We start from the raw sequence: 26,528 nt of genomic DNA, 5'->3' as shown, positions 1-26,528 counted from the left end.
GTAGGGCCTTTGTGTAAAGGCATTACACATTTAGTTGCAAGTGGGGCTGTGCTCAGCTCTGACTCGTCCCCCAATCCTGCCAGCAGATGGCCCATTCAGACACACCTACTCCCTCTATTGTGTGACTGTCTGGGAGGAATTCATAAAGTCTAACTGTTAGTTACACCCAGACATGTGACCCAAGTCAGGCCACAGACACAAAAGGGCTAAGGGCAGGAAAATGCCAACTTTCTAAAAGTGGTATTTTCAAAATTCTAATTAAAAACCTGGCTGGACCATTAAAGAGTATTTTTCACTACATTTTATTAGATAACAAATATGAATTGGATACCTATTCCCAATCAAAGTTTAGCACTTATTAAATGTAATAAGGCAACCCAATGTTATCCTATCGGACAGGTAGAACTCACAGTAGTTTTCACTACCAGGACATGTAAAACATAAAAGTTCATGTCCAACCTTTTAATTACAATGCACCCTGCCCTATGGGCTAGCTAGGGCCTACCTTAGGGGTGACCTATATGCAATAAAAGGGGAGCTAAAGCTTGGAAAGCAGGTTATATTGTCATGTCGAATTGGAAGTTTAAACTCCATTCAGGCTGCAATGGCAGACTTGCAACATGGTTTAAGGTAATACTTAAGTTGGTGGCACAATAAGTTCTGCAGGCCCATTGGTAGGATTTAACTTACAGGACTTGGGGAGCCAGAGTTTAGCACTCTACAAGGGGCTAAGTAATTTGAATATGCCAATCAGGTGTACCCTAATCAAACCATATCTAAATGAGAGATCACAAGCACCTTAACGCTGGTTAGCAGCGGTAAACTACACAGAGTCCTAATGCCAATAAAAACAAATTCAGCAAAAGATGGAGGGAAAAAGGCAAACGTTTGGGAGGTGACCCTGCAGAGAGGGCCAGGTCCAACACATTCCATTTACCTATAGCCCAGAATATTTTTTATCAGTTTGGAGAGCTGTGAATTGCTCCCCCAAGGATACTTGTGCCATCTACACTCTAGACTGGGAGAGTCAAACCCCTTACCACGTGACCTTCCCATGTGATTTGCTGTCAGATTGTTAGTCAACCTCAAAAGATCTGAAAAGGCAGCTACCTGATTAGTTCATCTGTATTGGTTGATGACAACTTTCACTTGGTTTTCTTTCAAACACTACAGTCTTCCTGATAATGGTGTGAAAGAAAAGAACACTACTGTTTGTTTGTGATTGTTTCCCATAACTGATGAAAGCATTGCTTCATCAAAAATAACTTTAAAACATACTTTTACTGAAGATCCTCAGATCCAGTAAACAGTACCCCTTAAATCCAGGAAAGAGTTTTGAAACATCATCACGAGTGACTCTTTAATTGTTAGATTTGGGTCATCATTAGGAGTGCCCCAGTAATTATGATATTTATCACACTTGATAAAATCTGACATCACTGAGCCGGAATTATTTGGATGCATTAAATACCATCCACTTTGGAGAATAAAATGCAAATTTTGGTGCTTACTGAACCTAAATCTGCATGTTCCGGAAAACACTAGCCATTTTTCCCCCTGATAAATATCGAATTTTTGACCTGCCAGTATTAATTTCAAAAGTCAAAATTGCAATATGTGTGGTAGCAGCAGTTATCGCATATTTCGCAACTGAGCCACTATTAACGAGGGCCGTGATGTTAGTCTCATTGCTCTGTTTTGTTGTTCTCTTATGTGGTTTCCTTAGTTCTTTGCCACCTATCTTCCTCAAGGGCACTGTATTACACAGACACACAGAGGAATGGCTGTGGCCTGAACATCTCCTGAGAAGACATTTTGGGTGGACAGGGCTCATTGTGTAATAATTTCGTCCCAGTGAAAACAGTCCACTTGGGGTTTCTTTGCCAGCTGCACAACTGCTGCATAATTCCAAGTTTTTCTACTCGGACTGAGGGAGGAGTTATCACCTCTGATCTGCAAACTTTTTGATATTTTCGGCCAGTTTTCCCAGTGCAAATGATGCAAGATATTTCCAGGTAAAAAGCACATGGGAACAAGTCGCGAGTGTGCACATGTAACATAAGCCTTGAGTACCGGAATGGGTAAAAACAGCATGGTATTTCTGACCCTCTGAAAATGAAGGCTAAGGGCCAGATGTACGAAGTTGCGTGTTAGCGATTTCCTAATTGTGAATTTCAGGGATTCGCTATTAGGAAATCGCCAACTGCGATGTACAACAGTGTGTTTGACTCTGTTAGCGATTCGCAGTGGCTCACAAATGGACCTACCTCATCAATATTCATGAGGCAGGTCACAATTTTTCGACCCATTGTGAATGGCTACAATCACAGGGATGGCGTCCTGCTGGGGTCAGCAGACCACCATGTCTGTAAGTGCTTTTTAAATAAAGCAGTATTTTTTTTTGTAAGGTAGCACCTTTTCTTTAAAGGCAAACGGGATGCATTTCAAAAATAAAAATGAAAAGCTACCTTTTAATTTTTAAGAGCATGCAGTAGCACATGGGACCACTGCCTGCTCTTAAATAATGTTGGCGTCCACGTTCACAAGGGGGAAGGGGGCCCTTGGGTACCCCTTCCCGTTTGCAGGTGGGTTACCACCAACTTGAAGTTGGTGGTAAGTGCGAATGTTTCGCGACCGCATTTCCAGTAGCGAAACATTCATACATACCTGTGCTATTTGGTATTAGAAAGGACCGCCCTAAGCACTGCCGTTCCTACTACTGAATCGCAAAAGCAAAATATGATTCTGTAACAAGTTTCTGAGTCACATTTTGCCTTCTGTACATGGTGAAATACTTTTTAATTATGCATTGGGTCCCAGTAGAAACGTGGGCGGAAGGTAAGAGGCCTACATATTTAAGCAGTAGTTCACAGCCATCCATTCACAGGTGTAGGTGTGTATCACAGTGAACAGGCCATACGGGCTCGTCCACTGCATATTGATTTTTCCCCCTAAAGGGTGTTGAAAGGAAAATATGTGCCACTGTGCTGGAGTTTGGAAATTCATGCAGATGTCAGAAAAGATAAGGGTTATACATATATAAGCATAAGTTGCACATGTACATTCTAGGTGGTCAAGCGCATTTATTTCCATTGCATTTTTTTCCAGGCTTCTGCCAACGTATTCCACCTGAAAATTTGTACGCATTTTTTACTAATTGTCTTACTCATATATATACCTTCAATATTTGCACAGCACGAAAACTTTAATAAATGATCCGGAGATAAGTGCATTAATTCCTTTAATGAGAAGTCAGGAAAGCTGTGAAAGTAAACATTTTTTTTTAGAAAATAGTTATTAATACAGGTTTGGTTTAGATAGCATAACTAAGCCGCCTAACCGCTGTCACATTGCAGAATAGAGAACTTGCATTCGCTGTGCATGCACTAATTCGCGGGTTTTATTTGTTTTCATAAAATAATTTAAATTCAGCTGCAAACCAAACCATGGTGTCTCTCCCTGTGTGCAAATGTAACTCATCTCTAGTTTCCACTTAAACAGATGTACTCAGGTAGCAACACTACAAGGTTATGAGCGAAACATCCGTTCCCATGACGATATAATACATGTGCAGAAGCAGTTCTTTGTTTTCGCATTAATAAAATACAAGATTTATTTTGTGCAATAAAGCACATATTTAACAACCAAAATAAAGTGCAAGGATGTCTTGTTTGGAAATTAATTATGTGATTGGTGCTGAACCAAGCAACATTTTTAGTGCTGCCCATGTTCGTAAAATCATGCTATGAATTTGTGTTTGTTCTTTGTTCAGAACATTATAAAAGACGTGCTATTTGGGGAAGAGACACACTTTATCTTCTTTAGGCTTTCATACTTTTCTTCTTGTTGTTTAGAGAGCACTAGATGCTAGTGATCCTTTTTGTATTTAGGCCTATTTGCTATTAATTTAATTAATTACTCAGTGTGCTGTGGCAACTTATTTTCTTAAAGGCACATGGCACTGTGCATTATTGTGATTTGGTTTTATGCTGATTCCCTCGACTCTAATGACTTTTGCTTTCAGTAATGATACTATTGTTTGAATATATCTAAAGATAAGGGGAACTGGAAAATCCCCAGGTTTTCTTAATGATCATGACTAGGCAATAACGTTTAGGATTCTCCCTTTCCTACCTATCGACCCTCATTAATTAATATGAAGTGGAACATTGCCAAAGCCTAGATATCTGTCACACAAACAGGGCAATGAAAGGCATTACTCATACTTTTTTTGTCAAATGCAAGGTCACAAGCTCAGCAAGCAATGACAACCCTGGATCAAAACAGTTTATTTAGCAGATTCAATAAAATTAATTTGACTTGTTTTGCCTTGGGGATCTCCCCTAAGAAAAGGGAACATTTTCAAGCTTTTCCTTGTGATTTGGCACCGTCAAGTGGGGGTATACTAAGGCTGCAAATTAATTTGCCTCAGGGAAGCATTTCCTTGTGTTTGCATTTCCCAGAACTGTTCATCATCATGACAAAACTCTTATTCTTTATGACCCTAGTGTGTCATGCTCTTTCCTGGCATTTTCTACTCTAGGTTACGTTAAAGAATATGCAACTAGCTACCAGTACAAAGCATGGAAACGGGTGACAATTCATCTCTGCACTAGGGCAGTTGAAAAAGCAAGTGCAATCATGGAAATGCAGAGAGAATTACAGCACCACAGACAATCGGCACCATAACGTTTATCTAAATTCCTATTTTCTCTTACATTACGTGCCACCCCCAGCGTGGCTCTTTATGTCACTATGAGTTCTTTGTGCCTTTCCAACATCTTTTTCTAGCCAGTTGGAATTTTTATTCCAGTCTTCCCCCTGAGAAGCAGCCCCAAATGTGTGCTTCCCTTTCCAGGGAATAAATTAATCAGATTACTCCTGAATTTTCCTGTGCTGGATTAAATAACATAACAATACAATTGTATCAGTGGTTGAATTAAAAATAGGAACTAGGAAGAGGAAAGTAAAGCATGAAGAGTGGGACCAGGCTCTCCAAACTCCAAGGAAACTAACTAGGCAGTAGAGGTGGGGCAAATAAAAGTAAAAACCACCTTGAAAAGACATGGGGGCTTGTATTCAAACATCATACCCATTTGGCGTGACAGCGTCTTAGCTTGCCATATATAGCCAGGATCACAGCAAGAAAAGGGGCGTATTCAGTAGAAGATGAAGCGACAACCTTGATATGAATAAAAATGAAAGTCCAAAGTGGATGGCACTTAAATTGAAATTGGGATCCAGAACCTCCTCCTGTCCCTGGATGTGTCACCAAGATGGGTACTGAAAAATAAAAAATAGCAAACCAAAAGATGAAAACAATAAACCGAAGAGACAAGAGTAATTAAAATAACTGTGCTTGCAACACCACTTAAATTAAAATAACAAATAGGAAAATAAAAACATGGATGGAGGGGCTAGGTTCCCTAATCTACAAGGAAAACAGCGAATGCAAAAAAACGATGAAAGCACTTAAAATATAAATACAGAAATGCTTCTAATTAACCACCAATTGCACATTTTAGCCCTCCCTACATACTACGGATCTCAGGCAGGCATCCTCAGGAAAGGTGCATGTCCAACAGAAGTCGAACTGCCATCTTTACGATGAATTATAAAAGACAGGGGTGGTGGTTGTTTCACATCGGTTGGGTACCGGGAAACAATCTATAGTTAATCAAAAATGAGAACAATACACACTTGTGACAGCAATTAAAATAACGCAGAAATCATGTAGTGGTAAACCATTTTATTCCATTCTATTATCACTTGTTGGTACCCACCGTGCTCTACAAATAATAATAAAACCAAATTAACATCTGCAAGGACATCTCATAGCAGTCAGATTTGTTGCAGCCTTGCTTTTCTCTCTAAAATAACTGCAGTTTTGCCTCGCTGGGCACACAGACTGAGGACAAGCGGTGTGCGAATTTTTACCTCTAAATAATTCTTTCCTGCTCGTTTTCATTTCATGACCACTTTACGTTTGCGAGCACACGTGCTAATAGTCTGGGGTACTGCAGTGTATTTATGTTTAATGCTATTCAAAGAAATTGCTTTACATGCTGTTACATTCTCCAATTTCTTCTTTTCCTTTCCCTATCCTCTCCCTTTTATTGCATCACCTGGTTCTCTGCCAGCCTTGGCATGCGCTGTGTTTATTTCCCATTTACATTTCAAATTCTGTATGATGTTTTTATACTGGACCTTTGTCTGTTGTCCAGTTGCATCTGGAACTGTTTGTGGATGGACCTACATTGCTGTGCTGAAACTGAAAATAAATCTACATTAAAACTCATTGGATTTTGGATGATTCCAACACATGCATGTCTGTATCCATCCTATATACAGCTGTGTTTACCCAAAGCCCACTATTGCACAAATATGGTCACTGCTGGCATCTCTGTCAAGAGCACTGTATGCTGTACAGAAGGTGCAAGCGTTCATGTATGCCTGCTGCATGTGTGCAATTCAAACCACTGTCCTTAGCTGTAGGGTATAATGGCTGGTTTGGACTTTGTTAGAAAATATGATGCACATTTGAGGGACTAGTTTATTTTAACAGGGACACACAACGCCCAAAACATTCATACAGCCTCAGTGCAATTTAGAAATCAGGGTACAGAAAAGGCAAATGTGTAGGGGCTTACAAGCAAGCGAATGGATTCCGAAAAGAGGAAGTGGGAGTTGGAAAGCATTAGTTAAGCTTATTCCAGACGAAGTGCATTAACATTCGGCATGTTCAGTACATGCATGAAAGATCTATATTTACTAACCTTTTAAGACTTCCTCCAATGTAAGTGGTCTTACTAAGGCGCCTTCTTTATTTGGTATAAACCAATATTATGCTGTAACAGCTTTGCTTTATGACAGCGCTTAATTTGAGCCAGTGGTTTCTGATGCTCAGCACCAGCACTTAATTGGTGGCACAGTTTGCCTTATTTAGAGTTGAACAAAACAATAGATGCTTATTAATTCACTTCACATTCAAAATTACTAATAGCTGCCGCCCAAGCCATTCTTATAGCTTTGGGGGCCTGAAATAGTAGAATTGTCACATTTGTAGGCATGTGATGGTCAGTAGTTGTATATGTATTGTCATTGGCAATGGTGGCAGGGTCAATGGTTGGTCTGACTCCCTTCACGCTCTCACTCACTCATTCAGTCACTCACTTTTCGAGCCTTTCTCGTATGTATGCACACTGCCCTGCGCTCTGACACTCACTCACTCTTTCATCTATCCATGAGCTCACACAACTTGTGACACATTACCACATTCGGCCACTCACCTAGCCACACACCCACACACTCAACAATCAGTGAAGAAGCACTTCCTTTATAAAGTAGCCAGGCCTATTGGCTTTATCAATGCTTCTATTGTTTGCAGTGCAGTGACCAGGACGACAGTTGCAAACAGATAAAAAGAAATGTCCCAAGGTGTGTGGGATATTTCCTTTTTGTTTTTCAGAAACAAACCACTGATTTGTATTTTTTGTGTCTGAAGCCTGAAAACAATGCAGTGCAACCTCAGGAAGTGACTGGCTACCCTGCATTACACTTTTTCTGGCAGTCACCTGGCATGACAGTGGGAACACTTTGGGCAAAAATTTTGCTGAGGTTTATTTTTGCAAGCCAAGGTAATGGTGATCGGGTAGTCTCAAGGATAAGGCTACTGAATGATGAAATGACCAAGAGGTCTCATATCCCGCCAGTCCAAAGTGGCCCTTTTACCATAGGACTAGGGTCATCAGAATATACATAAGAAAGAATTCCACAATAATGGTGAATTTCAGTTACACTAACTATATATATGGTATGTATTGTAGGTGACATTCAAATATCATTTCCTACCAGAGGAGATTAGGTATTGAAATGTCCTGGAGAAGTGCTGTTGAGCCTTTTTCGGACAGTCAAGGCACGAAACATGTCGACCATATAGGGGATCTTGGTATCATAGTGATTCAGAGGATCCATCAATTAGTGTTTTTATCCCATTAATAGGAGCCCTATGAATATAATAGACCCTGAGGTGACCTCCAGTTCATTTTAATATTTCTGTTTTAGGCCATTTTACAGAGTGTTTATTATTCTAACCATAACATCTCCTGAAGGGTTGATTGGCCATAGACTGGTCCAACAGGCGATCAAAATTAACTCTGGCATAGAGATCCCCTGCAGCCCAAGTTGGAACTCAGCCCGATGATGAAGCTTGTGCACCTAAAAGGAGCTATTCCTTGAAGACTGGTTGGGCCCAGATGCTCAATGTAGGCTTTGGAACTCTTTTTGTTTTCATAATGGAACGTCACATTTTTGTTAGCGGAATATAAGCATAAGCTTACCGTAAGTAAATCAGCAATTAATGTCATATAAACAATCACAACAATTGAGCCGCGTGGTACACGGCTAGGGGTAATAAAAAGGACCAGCCCCGGCATGGCAAGCAACGTGGTTCAAGAACTACTGAAATAAAGTGAAAGAACTTGAGTCGCTGTCCCGTTATGGGGGGAAAGGAATGCAGCTTTGTGTGGCTGTGGTCTTACGGGGGGGAGGGGTAAGAGTGCTTTTGTGCAGGTAATGTTCTGCATGCACAGGTGTTTAAATCAGCTCAATGCTATATGTATGTAAGGAATCGCCAAAGATTTTGTGATTCATTAATATTACCTATTAGCGTTTCGGTAAATAGCGAATCCCTATTAGATAATATTACTCCATTTGTTCCTATGGGCCAAAAGGCGAACAGTTTTACATTAGCTAATCTGTGATTACTTAATTGGTCATCGCAAATTAGGTAATGCAAAGCCAAGAGTGCCTGGGGGCCTAAAGCCCCCCCTACAATAAAATGTGCACATGTAAAGCGCAGACATGCGCTATGGGCATGTAAGTGCTACATGGCACTTTAAAAAATGCAGATATGTGCATTTTTCGAAGTTTGCACATGGTTACAGTCAATGGTAACTGCATTTTGCTAAATGCACAGTTTGCATTTGGAAAATGCTTCATAGACATTACTAAGGGAATTGCAATTTGCGGTTCCCTATATGTAGTCCCAATTTTAGGTGATAACAATTTTTGCGATTACCTAAAATTGCTACACAAAGCCTTTCATACATCATTAAAGGATATTTATCATTCGCAAACGGACGATTCTACCGAATCGCATTGTTTGCGATTGCAAAAAACTTTCATACATGTGGCCCATGATATGTTAGCACACTACGGGCCAGATGTATCAAAGGGTTTTGCCCATTCTGTGTCTATGGGGAAATATGTTGGTACATATGGCCCGTACCAAACTGCTAATTCCAGAATCGCTGTGCTCGTCGATGTTTGCATAGCAAACCCGCTGTGTACATGTGAAATGTTAAGTACTTTGCCCAGATTCACGGTGTATTTCTGTTTTTGCATAGCTAGTTGTTTTTCACAGTTATCATTCAAAATGTTGCTTTAAGAGTAGGAGGAATAATCAATGACTTTGATTTTAGTTGCTAACATTAATTAATGGCAGGCCGGACACACGTCTACGGTGCAGTGCAGCAGTGAATTAACCTGTCTGTCCTCTGTAGTGCAGCCAGTAAGCTGCAGCATGTTGCTGCAATTAAGTCTAAATATAGTTTGCTCAAATATTGTTAAAAAATCATACTAGTCACAGATGGGTCGAGACTGTGAAGTAAAAGCAGCCCTAGACAATGTTTAAATACCGGCCCCATAGTACCCAAAAAGTGAGCAGAAGCAAGTCCTACCAGCCCCAAAGATGGTTGGTTGTGGCTAATGATCTACTGTGTGAATTTTTGTTTGTAAATATTGGCCTAAATTATTCACTTTATGACACATTTCTACACACTTATTAGCATACGAGTGCCCAGGTTTTACAGGCAATTCAGTAGAGGAACTCCTGAAATCTTCCAATAAAAGTATTTGTACCCAGGGGATGCTTTAGGGTTGGCCGGAACTGTGGTTCCTCCGCCCAAGCCCACCCGAGCATGGAAGTAGCCTTTACCCACCCCAGGGGGCTTGTTCGCGGTGCCAGGCTTGGTAGTACCACCCTGCTCTAAGAGCTTGCCTTTGTGCACTGTTATTTTATTTGTGACTTTTGGTAATGATAGAGTGTGACACGGTAACAATTTTTATATAGCATATCATACTTGACGTCTGTCATTTCTAGGTGTTGTCGCTACCTAATTTAATGGTAATACTCAGTTTAGTCACCTCAGGGGATGAAACCGCCATGTCAGGGTTCGAACTTGTGACCTGCAGCTGCGCTCGAGTTTGAGTGGCGCGCGCTGGGCTCCCATTGACATTCTACTGCCTTTAGCTTTGCTCTCATTGGTCACGTGGGCCCCGCGCTGACAGACTCTTTGCTTCTTCCTCAGGACCAGCACTCCGCAGCAGCCCAGGGCGCAGGCCCCAGCTCCGGGCCCAACGCCTGCCCTGCCACAAACCCCAGCAGCGGCTTCCTGAGCAGCTCCCAGCAGTCCCACCTCATAATGGAAAAGAAGCAGGCCCTGCAGCGGCAAATGATGGAGCAGAAACAGCAACTACTACTTCTGCAGCAGCAGCTCCTGGCAGATGTGGTAATGCGCCTGACGGATTTCTTATTTATTGACTGTAAATTTTATAGGATTATGGAAACCTAGCGGGCCAAACGCTGAAGTGTTGCACATGGTATGGAATGCTGTAAAATGTTCTCGCTGTAAACACAAAGTATGCAGGCGGATTGCTGCCCATTCATTGGATATAATTTAAGGAATGTGTTTCAGAAACAATACAGAGCGTTTCCATGCCAGAGTAATCCCTGTTTTGTGGTGCAGGAACAGGAAGCCTCCGCCGCCAGGGTACACGGGTCTCAGCAATAGCTATGTGTTTAGAAGCAGAAATGTAAGGAATGCGCTTTTATTCATTATATACAGCTTTTTCCTCTATACAACCGCTCCTCCCTGTTTGATATCAGCGGGGTACGTCAGCAGTTTACACCTCATGGGAGGAAGTGTGGCTTTAAATAAATAAATAAAAACACCACGAGCCCGATTCACACAGACCTTTATTTGCACTCTAAGTTCAATGTATACGAGCAAAGGGCTTGATTTGCAAGTGCAAATGCACTTTTGTAATCCACGAAGGGTGTATTTACACTTGTAATGTTATTTATTCATACTTCATATTACCACGGTAAACCTCTTTATTGCATAAGAGCAAATCTCCAACCGGTATAGAAAGCACGAGAAGCTTGGGAACTTATCCTCGACCCATCCTGGAATCATTTAGATATCTAGTCCTGACAGTTGTAGGAGTAAACCTAGTGGGAATGAGAAGTAAACACAACTAAAACCGTTGTCGCTGTAAGGGGAAAATGTTTTTCCAACGGCAAAATATTTTGCCTTGGAAGAAAAAAACCTACAACTGTAATAATGCCGAGGTATTTTGGAGGAACAGTTGTGCACCTTATTCAAATGTACAGGAGGGTCTGCCTTAGCACACATGTTATCAGAAATTCACAAACCTTTTCTAAGATTACACTTGGAAGGGTTGTGGATGCAACATACACACATTTTGGTGAATCAGGGTCTAAGATTGCAGTGCATTGGGAAAAGCTGTGTTTACTCTGATACCTGCATGTTTTCCTAATCATGATCGTTGATACATTTAATTTTAAAAACTCTATTACCGAGCATTTAGCACTTTGACTGCCCATTTCTGAGTGAGACCCATAATTATAAATGTTGAAAATCCTGCATTATGCACGTAGACAGCCATAGGCTTCAAATTATTCTACATTTGATAATGTCTTGCTTTTCAATTATTTCCTATTAAAGAGTTTCAGGTGCTGCATATGATATCACTTTTTGTTAATTGATTAGTTGAGGCGTATTAAGATGTGCAAATTTGCACATTGACACGTTTGCAAACTGGAATAAAGTTTGCAATGCAACCTATGTACTTTTAGGTAGCCGCGCAAATTGAATTTTGGCAGTGGTCACAAAACGGCAGTCCTAATGACTATTAATTAGGAAAGTTGCAGCTTGCGACCAAGTGTGATTGGCTGTAAATTCAGAAATGGAGGTGCGCAAGGGACACCAGACCTTTGTCTCTGCGCTTGCATTACCAAACCAGAATTTTTTCTTTCAAAGGAGCCCATGTCGCTTTAACGGCCCGCTTCTTTAATCTCTTCTATGCTCATGACGAGCTCAGCTCGTCATAAGGCACAGTGCAGCTGCACTCATGACGAGCTCAGCTTGTCACGGCCGTTGACGTTGCACGCGGGGATAATTACCCCGCTGTGCTGAACGTTCGAAAAATGGGTGTGGTTGTGACGAGCTCCGCTCGTCATGAGTGCAGCTGCACTGTGCCTCATGACGTGCTGAGCTCGGCACAAGCACAGCGGCGCCGCGCGTGGTCCCCCTCCCCCGCGCAGCGGGGGGGGGAACACCCCGCAGCAAAGGTGTTAAAAAAAGTTTCCCATTTGGGAGGCCATTGGGGAGAGCAGGCAGTGCTTATCTGGACCTCAGCCTGCTTCCTTTGTGACCCCCACCCACGACTGAATTCTCAAAGAGGAAGCTGTCCCACAGGGAAGGCGTCCCTTTTTTGAATCAAATATCACCCCCTTTGTGGTATCTTTAACTGATCAGTGGTTTGGGACCACAAGTGCAGTCATAAACTATTGAATCATTCCTTTCCTATTCGCAGATAGGAGTAGGACACCTCTTTCACACATTCGGATAGGGTTGCAAAACTCCTTTTACAAGTGGGAAAGACTTTCAAACTCATAAAAGGGCTTTTGTAAAAAGTAAAAATATATTTTGCAGTCACAAACCCTGTGATTTTGCAAATCTCTGGCTATGTGACCACCAAATACCTGTGTACATCAGGCTGTTTGTTCCATAATTGCTTTTTTTTTTGTCCTCATGTCTCCACCGATTAGCACTAGTTGATACGCCCTTCGTGAGTGCCAGAAGTCGGCTACAGATCAATCAGAGTTATTGGGTTATTTCAAACTCTGCACTGCCCTCCCAGTTGCTGAACTGAGAGGGTGTAATAATTGGACAGATAAGTATTCAATATTTTAGCAAGTTCCAAAACCTGACCTGAGACTACTTTTATCCATTTCCTTGAAAAAACACACAGAGTTCTTCCAACCGTGCATGGAATGGGCCTCTGATTGAGTCCAACGTTTATAGATTTCTCTTCTTGCTAGTAGTATTAAGTAAAAAATTAAGTAATGACACTTTACTTGCAGGTCGTACTTATCTTTAACCTGCTGGGATATCCCGGACATAATTAACTCTGGGCTTACCTCTATGTTGACACCCACGGAGGGCAAAATGGTGTTACCCACTGCTGACCAGAATTCTCCCAGTTTTGAGCAGTTGGCAAACATGTGCACATCGTCAGCATCTCCACTGCCACATTGCTTTCACTTTGAATCTGTGCCTCCTTTTATCTTTCCAAGTTTTTTTGGGATCCAATAGATTCTATGCAAGGTAAAAAAAGTGGTTTTCTTTAAAGCAGCAGGTTTGACCACCAGGTAAAGTGTAGCGCAATATACTTCCCATAAATCTGCCAGCTCCACTTCCGGCAAGCTTCCCGCCCATGCAATATGTTATTTTCATTTCCGCCAGTTCTGTATCCAGGAGGAGTTGATACCAAAGTGCCACCTCTTTTTTCCTTGCCGTTGTGATCTGAAGTTCCAGCTCCATTTGTTTTGAGTCTCTGTCTAGCCCGTTTTGACTCTTGAGCCAGAGATTGATCTGGTAGATTTTAAATCTAGATATTCCCCCTTTTGTCTTGTCATGCCAGTAGCTCCAAGTTAACTTTTGTCCATCATCTACAAGTTGACCCCACTGCCTAACATCTGGCTGTTTCAGTGGTTTTGATAGGCTATCTGATAGACATTCCAGGGAACCTGGAGAATCCCATATGGGAGACAATCTGCTGTAATTAGGTACACCTAGGATCCATCTTATCTCATACCAAATTCTTGCAGCTGACGGGAGGCATTTTAATCCAACTTTTTTGTAAAATCTTGGAGCCCCATACTTATAAGAAAAGCCCTCCTCATGTAAACCCACCAGCATGGTTTTAAACATAACCCCAATTAGAGATTCATTGAGTCATTATAGTAGCATTCTATTGTTTTTTAGTTGGAACGTGCTTCCCAATCCCGTTTTCCGTCTCAGTTTTTCCCATGAGAGGCCTATTCCTCTACTAGCCCATATAAAGGAAGAAATCTTCCCCTGCAGCTTCAGGAGTGTTTTTTTTCAAAGTGTAATGGTATATTATCAAAGAGTAAGGTGAGTTTTGGCAAGATGGATATTTTCACCAAATTAATCCAGCCGTAAATTGTAAGTGGAAGGTTCTGCCATCTTTTTAATAATACATCTATCTCCTTTCCTACTCTTTCAAAATTAACTGCTGCTATCATCCCCAGGTCTTTAATTATTTTAATCCCCAAATATCTCAATTCCTCCACGTATTTTATTTCTCCTCCATCTTGGTTCCAAGTCATTACTTCTGTTTTTTCTTTGTTTGCCGCATATCATTCCAGTTTACCAAATTCCCTCACTTCTGCCATAAAGTGTAGTAAGGGAGATACTACGTCCGAGGTATAAACCATAAGGTCGTAAGCGTAATGCGAGATCTTCCTGGAGTATGCCCCAGTTTTAAAAGATGTAATCACTTCATTTAACCTCAGACTTTGAGCAAAAGGCTCTATGTAGAGATCAAATAATACAGGTGACAGAGGACAACCCTGTCTTGTACCTCTCTCAATTCTCACAGGAGGAGACAGACTATCATTAACTAGAATCTTTGCTGTTGGAGCTCTATACATTTCAAACCAAAATGTTCTAATGTAGTCTTTAAATATCTCCAATGGATGCGATCAAATGCTTTTGCAGCATCTAACGTGACAATTGCGAGGGGGTCATTCTGCGTTATGGCTAAATCTATGGAACCTATCAAGGAATAGTTAGGCTCATTCATATATCTCCCAGGAAGAAAAAACATTTTGGGTCTTGATGAATCAGCAGCCCCATTACCTTATTCAAACGTGCAACAAGAACCCCAGAAAAAATCTTGTAATCATTGTTAAGTAAGGATATTGAGCGAAATGATTGGCAGTGTGTCGGGCTCTTGCCTGGCTTTAAAATTAAGGTGATTACTGCTTCATTCCATGGCATTGGAACTGGGCCCCCATCTATCAGGATACTCTCTTCTCGTAATACAGAATACAATTCGAAGGGAATCCAATCTGGGCTGCAGTTTTCCCATTTTTTTGCTTTTTCAAAATGTCCAGGATTTCACTACGATCAATTTCTCGTCCTAGATAGAGAGCTTGGGCTTCTGTAAGCTCAGGAAGCTGCTTGCTTAAGAGCCAACCTCATATTTCTTGCTCAGTTACCACTAGGTCTTCTGTATATAACCCCTGAAAGAAGTTATTAAATGCAGCTCTGATTTTTTAACTCTCCTCTACTTTGAGCCCGGACTCCTCTTCTAGAATCTTCCCTATAAAATGTTGATTTCTATCCAATCTTGCTTTCCAAGCCAGAAGCTTTCCACAGCATACTCCTTGTATAATACCTCTGGATCTGCTCACCTCCCACAGTTGATTTACTTTCTCCTTCAATTTAATTCTAAACTTCAAGCGTAAACCTTCCAGCTTATCTACCCACTCCTTTCTTTTTATTTCCAAACCTTTGTTAGCTTTTAAGAGGATCTACACTTTGTCTATCTCCTCCTCTATTTCATTTAGGTATTTTTCTCTTCCCTTACCCAGTTTAATATTAGATTTTTAACAATACCTCTTAAGCATGCCTTATAGGTATCCAATTCCGTGTGCACAGGGGCTGACCCTAGATTCCAAGAAAAAAAATCCTCAATATTGCAACGTATCTTCTCTATTATCTTGGGATTTGTAACATAATCCTTCTGTTCATCGTCCACTCCATAATTGCTTTCTATAGTAACTCTTTTATTCAAGTTTCGGTGCTTGGCAGATGTAAATCATCCCAGCCTCTCAGCTGTTGGTAATACTCCATAACTTGAGACAGCAATTAGATTAGTTCTCACATCGTGACCGTCTGGACCCTGTCCATTGCGGACGCTCCTTCACGCTTCCTGCTTGCAGACCCCGAGCGTGAACCTCCTCCCAGCGTTGTTGGGAACTGCTCTGTGGTATCGTTACGCTTGTAATTGCTGGCGCTCTCTACCTTAACTAGCGCTGAGTCACGCCCCCTGATTTGCGCATTTGTGTGCTTTATTATTATTTATCGTGGTATTTTCGCCGAACTCAAGGTGCTGCTTGATACTGCTGCTTTGTATAGCTTTTTCGCCATTTGTTTATTGATTTTTGAACTTCTGTGCCCTCTGCCTCGTCTCACGTTCCCCTCCCATTCCATTTGGTGTGCAGTCTCCTGGCCCGCCTACCCTCCCCGATACCGCCTCCCAGCTGCCCCTCCCACCCACGAATACCTTGCTGACCTCCCCCCTCCCAGCGCTGTGACCGTCTGGACCCTGTCCATTGCGGACGCTCCTTCACGCTTCCTGCTTGCAGACCCCGAGCGTGAACCTCCTCCCAGCGTTGTTGGGAACTGCTCTGTGGTATCGTTACGCTTGTAATTGCTGGCGCTCTCTACCTTAACTAGCGCTGAGTCACGCCCCCTGATTTGCGCATTTGTGTGCTTTATTATTATTTATCGTGGTATTTTCGCCGAACTCAAGGTGCTGCTTGATACTGCTGCTTTGTATAGCTTTTTCGCCATTTGTTTATTGATTTTTGAACTTCTGTGCCCTCTGCCTCGTCTCACGTTCCCCTCCCATTCCATTTGGTGTGCAGTCTCCTGGCCCGCCTACCCTCCCCGATACCGCCTCCCAGCTGCCCCTCCCACGCTCCGCCCCCTATCCACCATTTAAGGCAGATGCCCCAACGCGCAGCGTCCATGCGCTACGGCCGCGCCGAAGGTGCGCCAAAGGTAAGCCCGTCTACGCCCGTCCGCGCCTGGACCGCGCCCAGCGCCATACCCCCTTGCCCCCGTACCTCCCTCCCCTCCCGCATTACGTACGAAGCCACCACCCTCCTAGCCCTTAACCCCGGCCGTCCCCCCAACTGCGCCCAAGCCGCTCCTGGACACACCCATGGACCCTTCTCCTGCAACTCCTGCAAGTTTGACGGCACCAAGACCAACTCCAAATCCACTAACACTAAACAGAGACCTGACGCCAACCACCTAGAATGCATCCTACTCAATACCCGCTCAGTCCACAGGCACGCCATCGACCTCTGGAATCTACTAGACACCTTCTCTCCAGATGTCGCCTTCCTAACAGAAACATGGATGAACTCTACCTCAGCCCCAGACATCACCATTGCCGTCCCGGAATGCTACAAGATCATCCGTAAGGACCGGACCAACCAAACAGGAGGAGGCATCGCCATCGTCCACAAGAAATCCATCCGCATCTCAACCAGCTCAGACGTCAATCTCGCAAACACTGAACACCTCCACTTCCAGATCCACATCGATCCCAACACCACACTCAGAGGCACCCTCCTCTACAGGCCACCAGGACCCCGTGCACAATTCAGTGAAGACATCACGGACTTCATCTCCCCACACGCCCTCCCCTCCGAGGACTACATTCTTTTGGGAGACCTCAACTTTCATCTCGAAAAGAGCAACGACCGCAACACCACCACCCTTCTGGACAATCTTGCCAACCTCGGACTTAAACAACTTGTCACTACCCCGACCCACATCGCAGGTCACGCACTCGACCCTATCTTCACCTCCAGCAAACATGTCTCCTTCAGCCTCACCACAGCTCTCCTCTGGACGGACCACAGCTGCGTTCACTTTACCTACAACAAGACCACAACCAACAACCATCCTCAACCCACTCTGCGAAGAAACTGGAACAAAATCACCATCGACCAGATCTCTTCATCGCTTCTTCAAAGCCCCCCTGCCCACTCCACAAACCCCGACCAAGCAGCCATTAACCTCACCCAATGGCTATCCAACAGCGCCGACATCCTAGCACCGTTGAAAAAACGTCAAATCAATCTAGGCAGCAAGAAGGCCTCCTGGTTCAACGATGATCTTAAGAAATCTAAAAAACTCTGTCGCTCCCTTGAGAAGGCCTGGAAAAAAGACCCTACCAACAGCACCAAGGACGCCTTCAAAAACGCCACCCGTATACACCACCAACTAATCAGGACCGCCAAGAAAGACGCTTTCAAGGACCGACTAGATAACAACGCCCACAACAGCAAGGAATTATTCAACATCGTCAAGGAATTTACCAACCCCTCAGCCAACTCCAACGACATCACCCCCTCTCAAAGCCCTCTGCGACTCCCTAGCCTCATTCTTCCACAACAAGATTGCAGAAATCCACAACAGTTTCGACAACCGACCCGAAGACCAACCCACCCAACCCTCTGCAGGACCCCCACCCCCCTTGAACATCCTCAACGACTGGAACCCAATCTCCACTGAGGACACCATCCGCCTGATGAACTCCATCCACTCAGGATCCCCCACAGACCCTTGCCCTCACCACATCTTTAACAAAGCAGACTCCATTATAGCACCGCACCTCCGAGACGTCATCAACTGCTCCCTCAACTCCGCTATCTTCCCAGAAAGTTGGAAACATGCCGAACTCAGCGCCCTTCTGAAGAAACCTACAGCTGACCCCACCGAACTCAAAAACTACCGCCCCATCTCGCTCCTTCCATTCCCGGCCAAAGTCATCGAGAAAGCCGTCAACAACCAACTCGCCGCCTTCCTCGAAACCAACAAGTCCCTCGACTCCTCACAGTCCGGCTTCCGAGCCAAACACAGCACTGAGACCGCACTCATCGCAGCAACTGACAACATTCGAACTCTACTAGACAACGGAGACACAGTCGCCCTCATCCTCCTCGACCTCTCCGCAGCCTTTGACACAGTTTGTCATAGCACCTTAATACAACGCCTCAGAAACATCGGAATCCAAGGAAAAGCACTGGAATGGATCACCTCGTTCCTTGCCGGAAGAACTCAGAGAGTTCGCCTTCCACCATTCAAATCAGAAGCTACAGAAGTCATCTGCGGCGTGCCACAAGGATCTTCACTCAGTCCCACCCTCTTCAACGTATATATGAGCCCCCTCGCGGCCATCGCACGCCAACACAACCTCAACATCATCTCCTACGCTGATGACACCCAATTGATACTATCACTCACCAAAGACCCCAACACCGCCAAAACCAATCTACATGAAGGAATGAAAGAAGTAGCCGAGTGGATGAAGCACAGCCGTCTAAAACTGAACTCCGACAAAACTGAAGTCCTCATCCTTGGTACCTCCCCCTCCGCCTGGGATGACTCTTGGTGGCCAGAGGCCCTTGGAAAAGCACCCATCCCGACGGACCACGCACGGAACTTAGGTGTCATCCTGGACTCCTCACTTTCTATGAACAGACAAGTCAACGCCGTCTCATCTTCTTGCTTCAATATTCTTCGCATGCTCAAAAAAACATTCCGCTGGATCCCCACCGAAACTAGAAAAACGGTCATCCACGCATTGGTCACGAGTCGCCTGGACTACGGAAACACCCTATACGCTGGTACCACCGCAAAACTCCAGAAAAAACTCCAACGCATCCAGAACGCGTCAGCCAGACTCATACTAGACATCCCGCGTAAAGACCACATCTTCGGACACCTGAAAAACCTCCACTGGCTCCCCGTTAACAAGAGGATTACTTTCCGCCTCCTAACCCACGCACACAAAGCACTCTACGAACTTGGACCCGAATGCCTCAACTCACGACTTTCCTTCTACACCCCTTCCCGACACCTACGATCCTCCAACCAAGCCCTTGCAACTGTACCTCGCATCAACAAAACCACCATGGGAGGCAGATCCTTCTCCTACCTGGCAGCTAAAACCTGGAACTCACTTCCCACTCACCTTCGCCTCACTCAGAACCACCTTACATTCAGAAAGCAACTTAAAACCTGGATATTCGACATGTAACTCCTCACCCTCCTCAAGCGCCTTGAGACCCTCTGGGTATGTAGTGCGCTATACAAATCTCTTGACTTGACTTGACTTGACATGAACTGTATATTCCACTGTGGAGGCCCAAAAGACAGTTGTTACAGCACCACCTTGAGGTTTTCACAGGTAACAAGCAGAGGCCAAGCACCTGGCCACAGCCTGAATGTACCTTTATTAGACTTGTGGGTTCTTCGTATCCTTCAGCAGATCCACAAGTCGGATGTAGCCTGCCTCTCAGATGGGCATACAGTCACAGCTTTTGGGGTGTGTGCATAGGGGCAGGATTGACTGTGCTGCGGATGTGGGGAGGCAGTGTTCGAGGCATGTGGGCTGCTGAATTCATATCTATAGCATCGATCGCCGCCTAGTGTTGGGTCCGGATGATTGCACATTGTTGTCCTGGAAGAGTCTTCGAAGTATCACGAGATAGGTGGCTCCTCCCCTGGACTACAGTGCGCATGGGCATCGACTCCATCCCCAGATTGTTTTTTTCCGCCATTGGGTTCGGATGCCTATTTGATCACTCCAGTTCGAATTCGATAAAAACTTTCTTTTCGGCCCGCAGGCCTTTCCTATATCGTCGGTATTGTTATTGCGTTCGGTGCCCAGCTCTGTTCCGGCTCAGTTCCCGAGTCGGACATCCAGAGGAGTCGCGTGGCTCTTCGGTGCTCAAGGCCCAGTCAACGCAATAAGACTTATTCGACGACACATCATGGAACGGAGCCCGTTCAAGAGGTGCCCCGTGTGCAACTCCAAGTATCCCCACATCGACGTCCACCCGGTGTGCAACAAGTGCCTGTCGCCGGACCACGATGAAGCCAACTGTATGGCTTGTTCTCGTTTTCGCTCCAAGAAGACAATTCGACTTCGGCGCGTGGCGCACCAGGAGGCCCAGCAGACGGCACCTGACCCGGTGAACATTTTCGATACCGAGGGAGAAGAAGCAGACGAGCAAGAAGTTCAGGAGACGATTTCTATTCCAGCGGCGGAGATCGACTCCAACTACGATGCAGACGTCGAACTGCTCGATACAGAAGACGTCGTCGACGAGGTAGGAGACGACGATGGGGCCTATGGGGCCACGGAAGATTGCTCAGGCGAAGAGCTATGCCCCGTTCGGACATTGACTAAGGCTCAGGTCGAGGGATCGTCACATGGCCTTACCCAAGATCTTACCCCTAAATCCACGGTCTCGCCTCCGGGCCCGACTACGGACACTTCTGCGGAGCCGCCATTGGTCAAATCGAAACCGAAAGGGAAAGCCTCGGTCTCCACAGACACTTCTACGGAGCCGCCATTACTAAAATCGAAACCGAAAGAGAAAGCTTCGGTCTCGACAAAAACGAAAGTGATAGAGGCGCCATCGACACAGAAAACGCCTGTCGCCTTGGTCGGCTCCACGTCTTCGGACATGTCGGTGCAGACGAAGCCGAAGAAGGTTGTCGAATCGGTGAAGTCGCTCAAGGGCGTCGAGCCGAAGACTGGGGCACCGAAAACGCTTGTCAAAGCCGCCGACCCAAAACTGTCGGCGCCAAAGGCCGTCGACACAGTCAAGGGACTCGGAGCTCCGAAAGCTGTCGATCCAACCCGTCGGTCCGACAAGCCCAAGAGTACCGCTACCCTCGAGTCACCACGTGGTGATGGCTCGAAGGCGTGTGTTGAGTCGACGAAGCCGTCCGCATCCTTCACGAAGCAGGTGTCGGACTCGTTGCAGCGTATTAAAGACAAGGCTTCCGCAGTCGATCTGAAGGATGCTTCCACACCGAAGCCAGCCTCCAAACCACACAAGTCGACGGTGCCGATTCGGTTCACACTGCCGCCGAAAGTGGCGCCAAAGGAGTTCGCGCCCAAGCAGGTCATCGAGCCGTCCATACCGGTCTCCACCGGGCCGAAGCCTACCCCTGCTGTTGTAGGCACGAAGCATCGACAACCCCTACTCGAGGACCAGTCGGAACAGTTTATCGACGACAACACCGGTAAACTGTCCATTTACAAGCGCAAGATCACGCCATCACAGCCTATGGAGTCCTACACAATTCCTTTGAAAAAGAAAAAGGATTCCATGGATTCCCCAGTTCTGGTAGAACTGATTAATCCACGTGCTCAGGACACTGCTCCAATCTCGCCCACTTACTCAGATGTGGAGGCTGGGGAAGGTGACTACGACGAGTACAACTACCCTGCTGACACTGATCCTGAAGATCAGCATGACACATGGACAGATGCTGCAGACCCAGGGGATCCACAATCTGCCCAGGACACTCAAGTATATGCTGTCAAAACCTCCCCCACTGAGGATTCGACAGCATTTAATGCACTAATTGAGAGGGCAGCAAAAAATCACGACGTCCAGCTGCATGCTGACCCTATTGAAGTGGACTTTCTGTTTGATACCTTTTCCACCTCTGAAAAGACTGTCAAGACTCTGCCAATGCTAAAGGGTGTCTTGAAACATGCTGCAGATATTTTTAAAGAACCCACACGTGCCAGGGTTATAAACCCCAGAATTGAAAAAAAGTACAAGCCGGCACCTGGCGACCCTACCTACATCAGGGGCCAGTTGCTGTTGGACTCCCTGGTTGTTTCTAATGCCCGGAAGAGGGCAAATTCACAGACTACTGGTGATGCTCCTCCCCCTGACAAGGAGTCCAAAGTGCTCGAAGCATCAGGGAAGAGGGTGGCGGCTCAAGCGGCCAATATCTGGCGTATTTCTAACACGCAGGCACTCTTGGCCAGATATGACAGGGCACACTATGATACCCTTGAAACACTCTTACAACACTTGCCAGATGAGTATAAGGAGGCAGCAGAGATGCTCATTCAAGAAGGGAAGCTCATCTCAAATGCTTCGATTAAGTGTGCACTAGACGCAGCGGACACCGCGGCCAGGGCCATTAACACCAGTGTAATGTTGCGGCGTCAGGCCTGGCTCAGAATCTCCGGGTTCAAGCCGGAGATACAAACCACCATCCTCAATCAACCTGTCAACCCTGATGTCCCAGCAAACACAGTACACTAAAGGTGGTGCACAAACCTCTTACAACAAGCAGAGTAGAGGCGGATATCGCGGCAACAGCACCAAGGGCAGAGGTCGTGGAAACAACAACTCCCGATCCTCCGCAGCCAACAAACAGTGACGCCTTGTCACTGCCCCCGACCATACGACACCTGTTGGGGGAGACTCCAACAGTTCCTGCCAGTCTGGAAATCCATCACCACAGACAGGGGGGTCAGAAAACGTATCCAGTACGGTTATTGTCTGGAGTTAACATCCACTCCACCCAACATCCCCCCAAGGCACCGTCCTATGTCAACAGAGCATTTGCACTTATTGCAGCAAGAGGTGCTCGTCATGCTGCAAAAAGGGGCAATCGAGCTCGTGCCACTGGAACAAAGAGGCTCGGGAGTGTACTCCCTGTACTTCTTGATCCCAAAAAAGGACGGGTCCTTGCGACCCATACTGGACCTCAGACCCCTAAACCAGTACATTCTATCAGAACACTTTCACATGCTAACTCTGCAGCAGGTTCTTCCGTTGCTCAGTCAAGGGGATTTCCTCGCAACATTAGATCTAAAAGATGCATATTTTCACATTCCACTACATCCGTCACACAGAAAATACCTCAGATTCACCATTCAGAATCAGCATTACCAATTCAAGGTCCTCCCTTTCGGAGTGACCACAGCGCCCAGGGTGTTAACAAAGTGCCTAGCTACAGTGGCTGCGCACCTCAGGAGACAAAACGTTCACGTCTACCCTTATCTGGACGACTGGCTTGTCCAAGCAAAGTCGGCCCAGCAGTGCGCTGCCAACATGTCCCACACCATTCACCTTCTTCACGATCTGAGATTCTCACTGAATTACCCAAAGTCACACCTTCAGCCCGCCCATGTACGGCAGTATCTGGTCGCGACGATAAACACTCTGGCAGCCACAGCACAGCCAATTTCAGTGAGGATCGACAGCATTCAATTGCTGATACAAAAATTCAGACCGCAACACTCGCTTCCAGCACGAGTGTTCATGCAGTTGATAGGCATGATGGCCTCCTGCATCTTCATAGTCCCGCACGCGAGACTACATATGCGTCCGCTTCAGGAGTGCTTAGCACGTCAGTGGAATGAGGCTCACGGACAGTTGAAAGACCTATTGTTGGTGACCGGTCGGGCATACAACTCTCTGCATTGGTGGAATCCACACAAACTTTGCAAGGGCCGACCGTTCCAGGAGCCTGTGCCACAGATCATCCTCACGACGGACGCATCTCTCCAGGGTTGGGGAGCTCATGTACTCCACTACACAGTGCAGGGACTATGGACAACGCAGCAAAAGAAGATGCACATCAACCACCTAGAGTTGATGGCGATCTTCATGACACTAAAGGCATTCCAGATACATCTGTGCAACAAAGTCGTGTTGATCCGGACGGACAACAAGACGGCCATGTACTACATTCAGAAGCAGGGAGATACACACTCTCCACAGTTGTCTCATCTGGCTCAGAGCATGTGGAAGTGGGCCATTCAGAGGAACATCTTCCTCATTGCGGAACACCTCCCAGGCCAGGACAATCAGATGGCGAATCTGCTCAGCAGGTACAGCCACCAACTGCACGAGTGGGAGATACATCCATCAGTGCTCCACCCGTACTTCCAGCAATGGGGTCATCCAGAGATAGACCTGTTCGCCACAAAGGAAAACGCCAAATGCCAAAGCTTTGCCGCCAGGTTCCCGCACCCACAGTCGCAGGGCAATGCGATATGGATGAACTGGTCAGGCAAATTTGCGTACGCTTTTCCCCCAGCACCTCTAATACCGCTGGTGGCACAAAAGCTAAAGCAACACTCGATGACGCTCATCCTGGTTGCTCCGACGTGGGCCCGCCAACCATGGTACACCACGTTTCTAGAACTTTCCGTGGTACCGCATCAAAGGCTGCACCTCACACCCAGACTTTTGACGCAGAGCCATGGCGACATTCAGCACCCAGATCCGCAACAGTTCAACCTGCCGATCTGGCTCCTGAGGTCTTAGAGTTTGGCTACCTCAACTTACCTCCTGCCTGCATGGATATCGTACGGGAGGCAAGAAAGCCCACCACCAGAGCATGCTACGCAGCCAAATGGAAGCGGTTTGTCATTTATTGCGTGGACCACCACATTGACCCGCTTGACGCGTCCACGCACAACATCATTTGTTATCTGTTGCATCTTTACAAATGCAATCTGGCATATGCTTCCATTCGGATACATTTATCCGCCATAGTGGCTTATCTCCAAAACAGGCAGCATCTCTCTCTTTTCCGAGAGCCTGCCATTAAAGCTTTTCTAGAGGGGCTCAAACGAGCCATTCCTCCCAGGACCCCACCTGCTCCTGAATGGAATCTTAATGTGGTACTCACCCGACTGATGGGTCCACCTTTTGAGCCTCTGCATTCATGCGAGATTCAGTTCTTAACATGGAAAGTGGCTTTCCTAATAGCCATTACGTCACTGCGACGTGTTAGTGAGCTTCAAGCGCTCACTGTATAAGAGCCATTCATACAAATTCACTCCAACCGGGTGGTGCTGCGCACCAACCCTAAATTTCTTCCAAAGGTGGTTTCACAGTTCCATGTCAATCAAACTATCGAACTGCCTGTGTTCTTCCAAAATCCAGAGACAGTGGCTGAAAGAATGCTCCACACTCTTGACGTCAAACGAGCTTTGATGTACTACATTGATAGGACCAAAGATTTTAGAAAGACAGAACAACTCATTGTTGCCTTTTCAGCACAACACAAGGGCAATCCCATTTCCAAAGCAGGTATAGCCAGGTGGCTAAGCGCACTTTAACGATCCCCCCAAGAGCCCACTCCACCCGTAAGTTGGGGGCCTCCATGGCTTTCCTTGGGAATATACCTTTGGAAGACATTTGTAGAGCAGCCACATGGTCTACCCCACACACATTAAAAAACACTACTGTGTAGATGTGCACTCCAAGCAGCAAGCAGCTGTAGGGCAGGCTGATCTAAAGACACTTTTTCAAACATCTGCAGCTGGCACAGGCGGCCACCGCTAATGGAGGGACTGCTATATATTCTATGCTATAGATATGAATTCAGCAGCCCACATGCCTCGAACTGAATATGCTACTTACCAGTATGCATCTGTTCTTGGCATGTAGGGCTGCTGACATTCATATCGCCCACCCTCCTCCCCGGCGCCTGTAGCGGCTGCAGACTTTACACTTACTCTTAGCATGGTCACACTGTTACACTCCATCTTCGCCACATGGCTAAAAACAATCTGGGGATGGAGTCGATGCCCATGCGCACTGTAGTCCAGGGGAGGAGCCACCTATCTCGTGATACTTCGAAGACTCTTCCAGGACAACAATGCGCAATCATCCGGACCCAACACTAGGCGGCGATCTATGCTATAGATATGAATGTCAGCAGCCCTACATGCCAAGAACAGATGCATACTGGTAAGTAGCATATTCA

At 45.6% G+C, this 26,528-nt stretch overlaps 1 protein-coding gene across 1 annotated transcript in view; it reads left to right on the top strand.

Moving 5' to 3' along the window:
- The window catches only part of MAML2 (mastermind like transcriptional coactivator 2), a 530,183-nt gene that overhangs the window by 472,958 nt on the left and 30,697 nt on the right, over nucleotides 1–26,528 (top strand). The window contains exon 3 of the mRNA XM_078656990.1: nucleotides 10,371–10,571. Coding sequence (XP_078513116.1) covers nucleotides 10,371–10,571 — 201 coding nt within the window. The remainder of the gene's footprint in view (nucleotides 1–10,370; nucleotides 10,572–26,528) is intronic.

Source organism: Lissotriton helveticus, chromosome 8 (assembly GCF_964261635.1).
Source record: "Lissotriton helveticus chromosome 8, aLisHel1.1, whole genome shotgun sequence".
Taxonomy (NCBI): Eukaryota; Metazoa; Chordata; class Amphibia; order Caudata; family Salamandridae; genus Lissotriton; species Lissotriton helveticus.
This window is presented reverse-complemented; position numbering and strand designations above follow the sequence as displayed.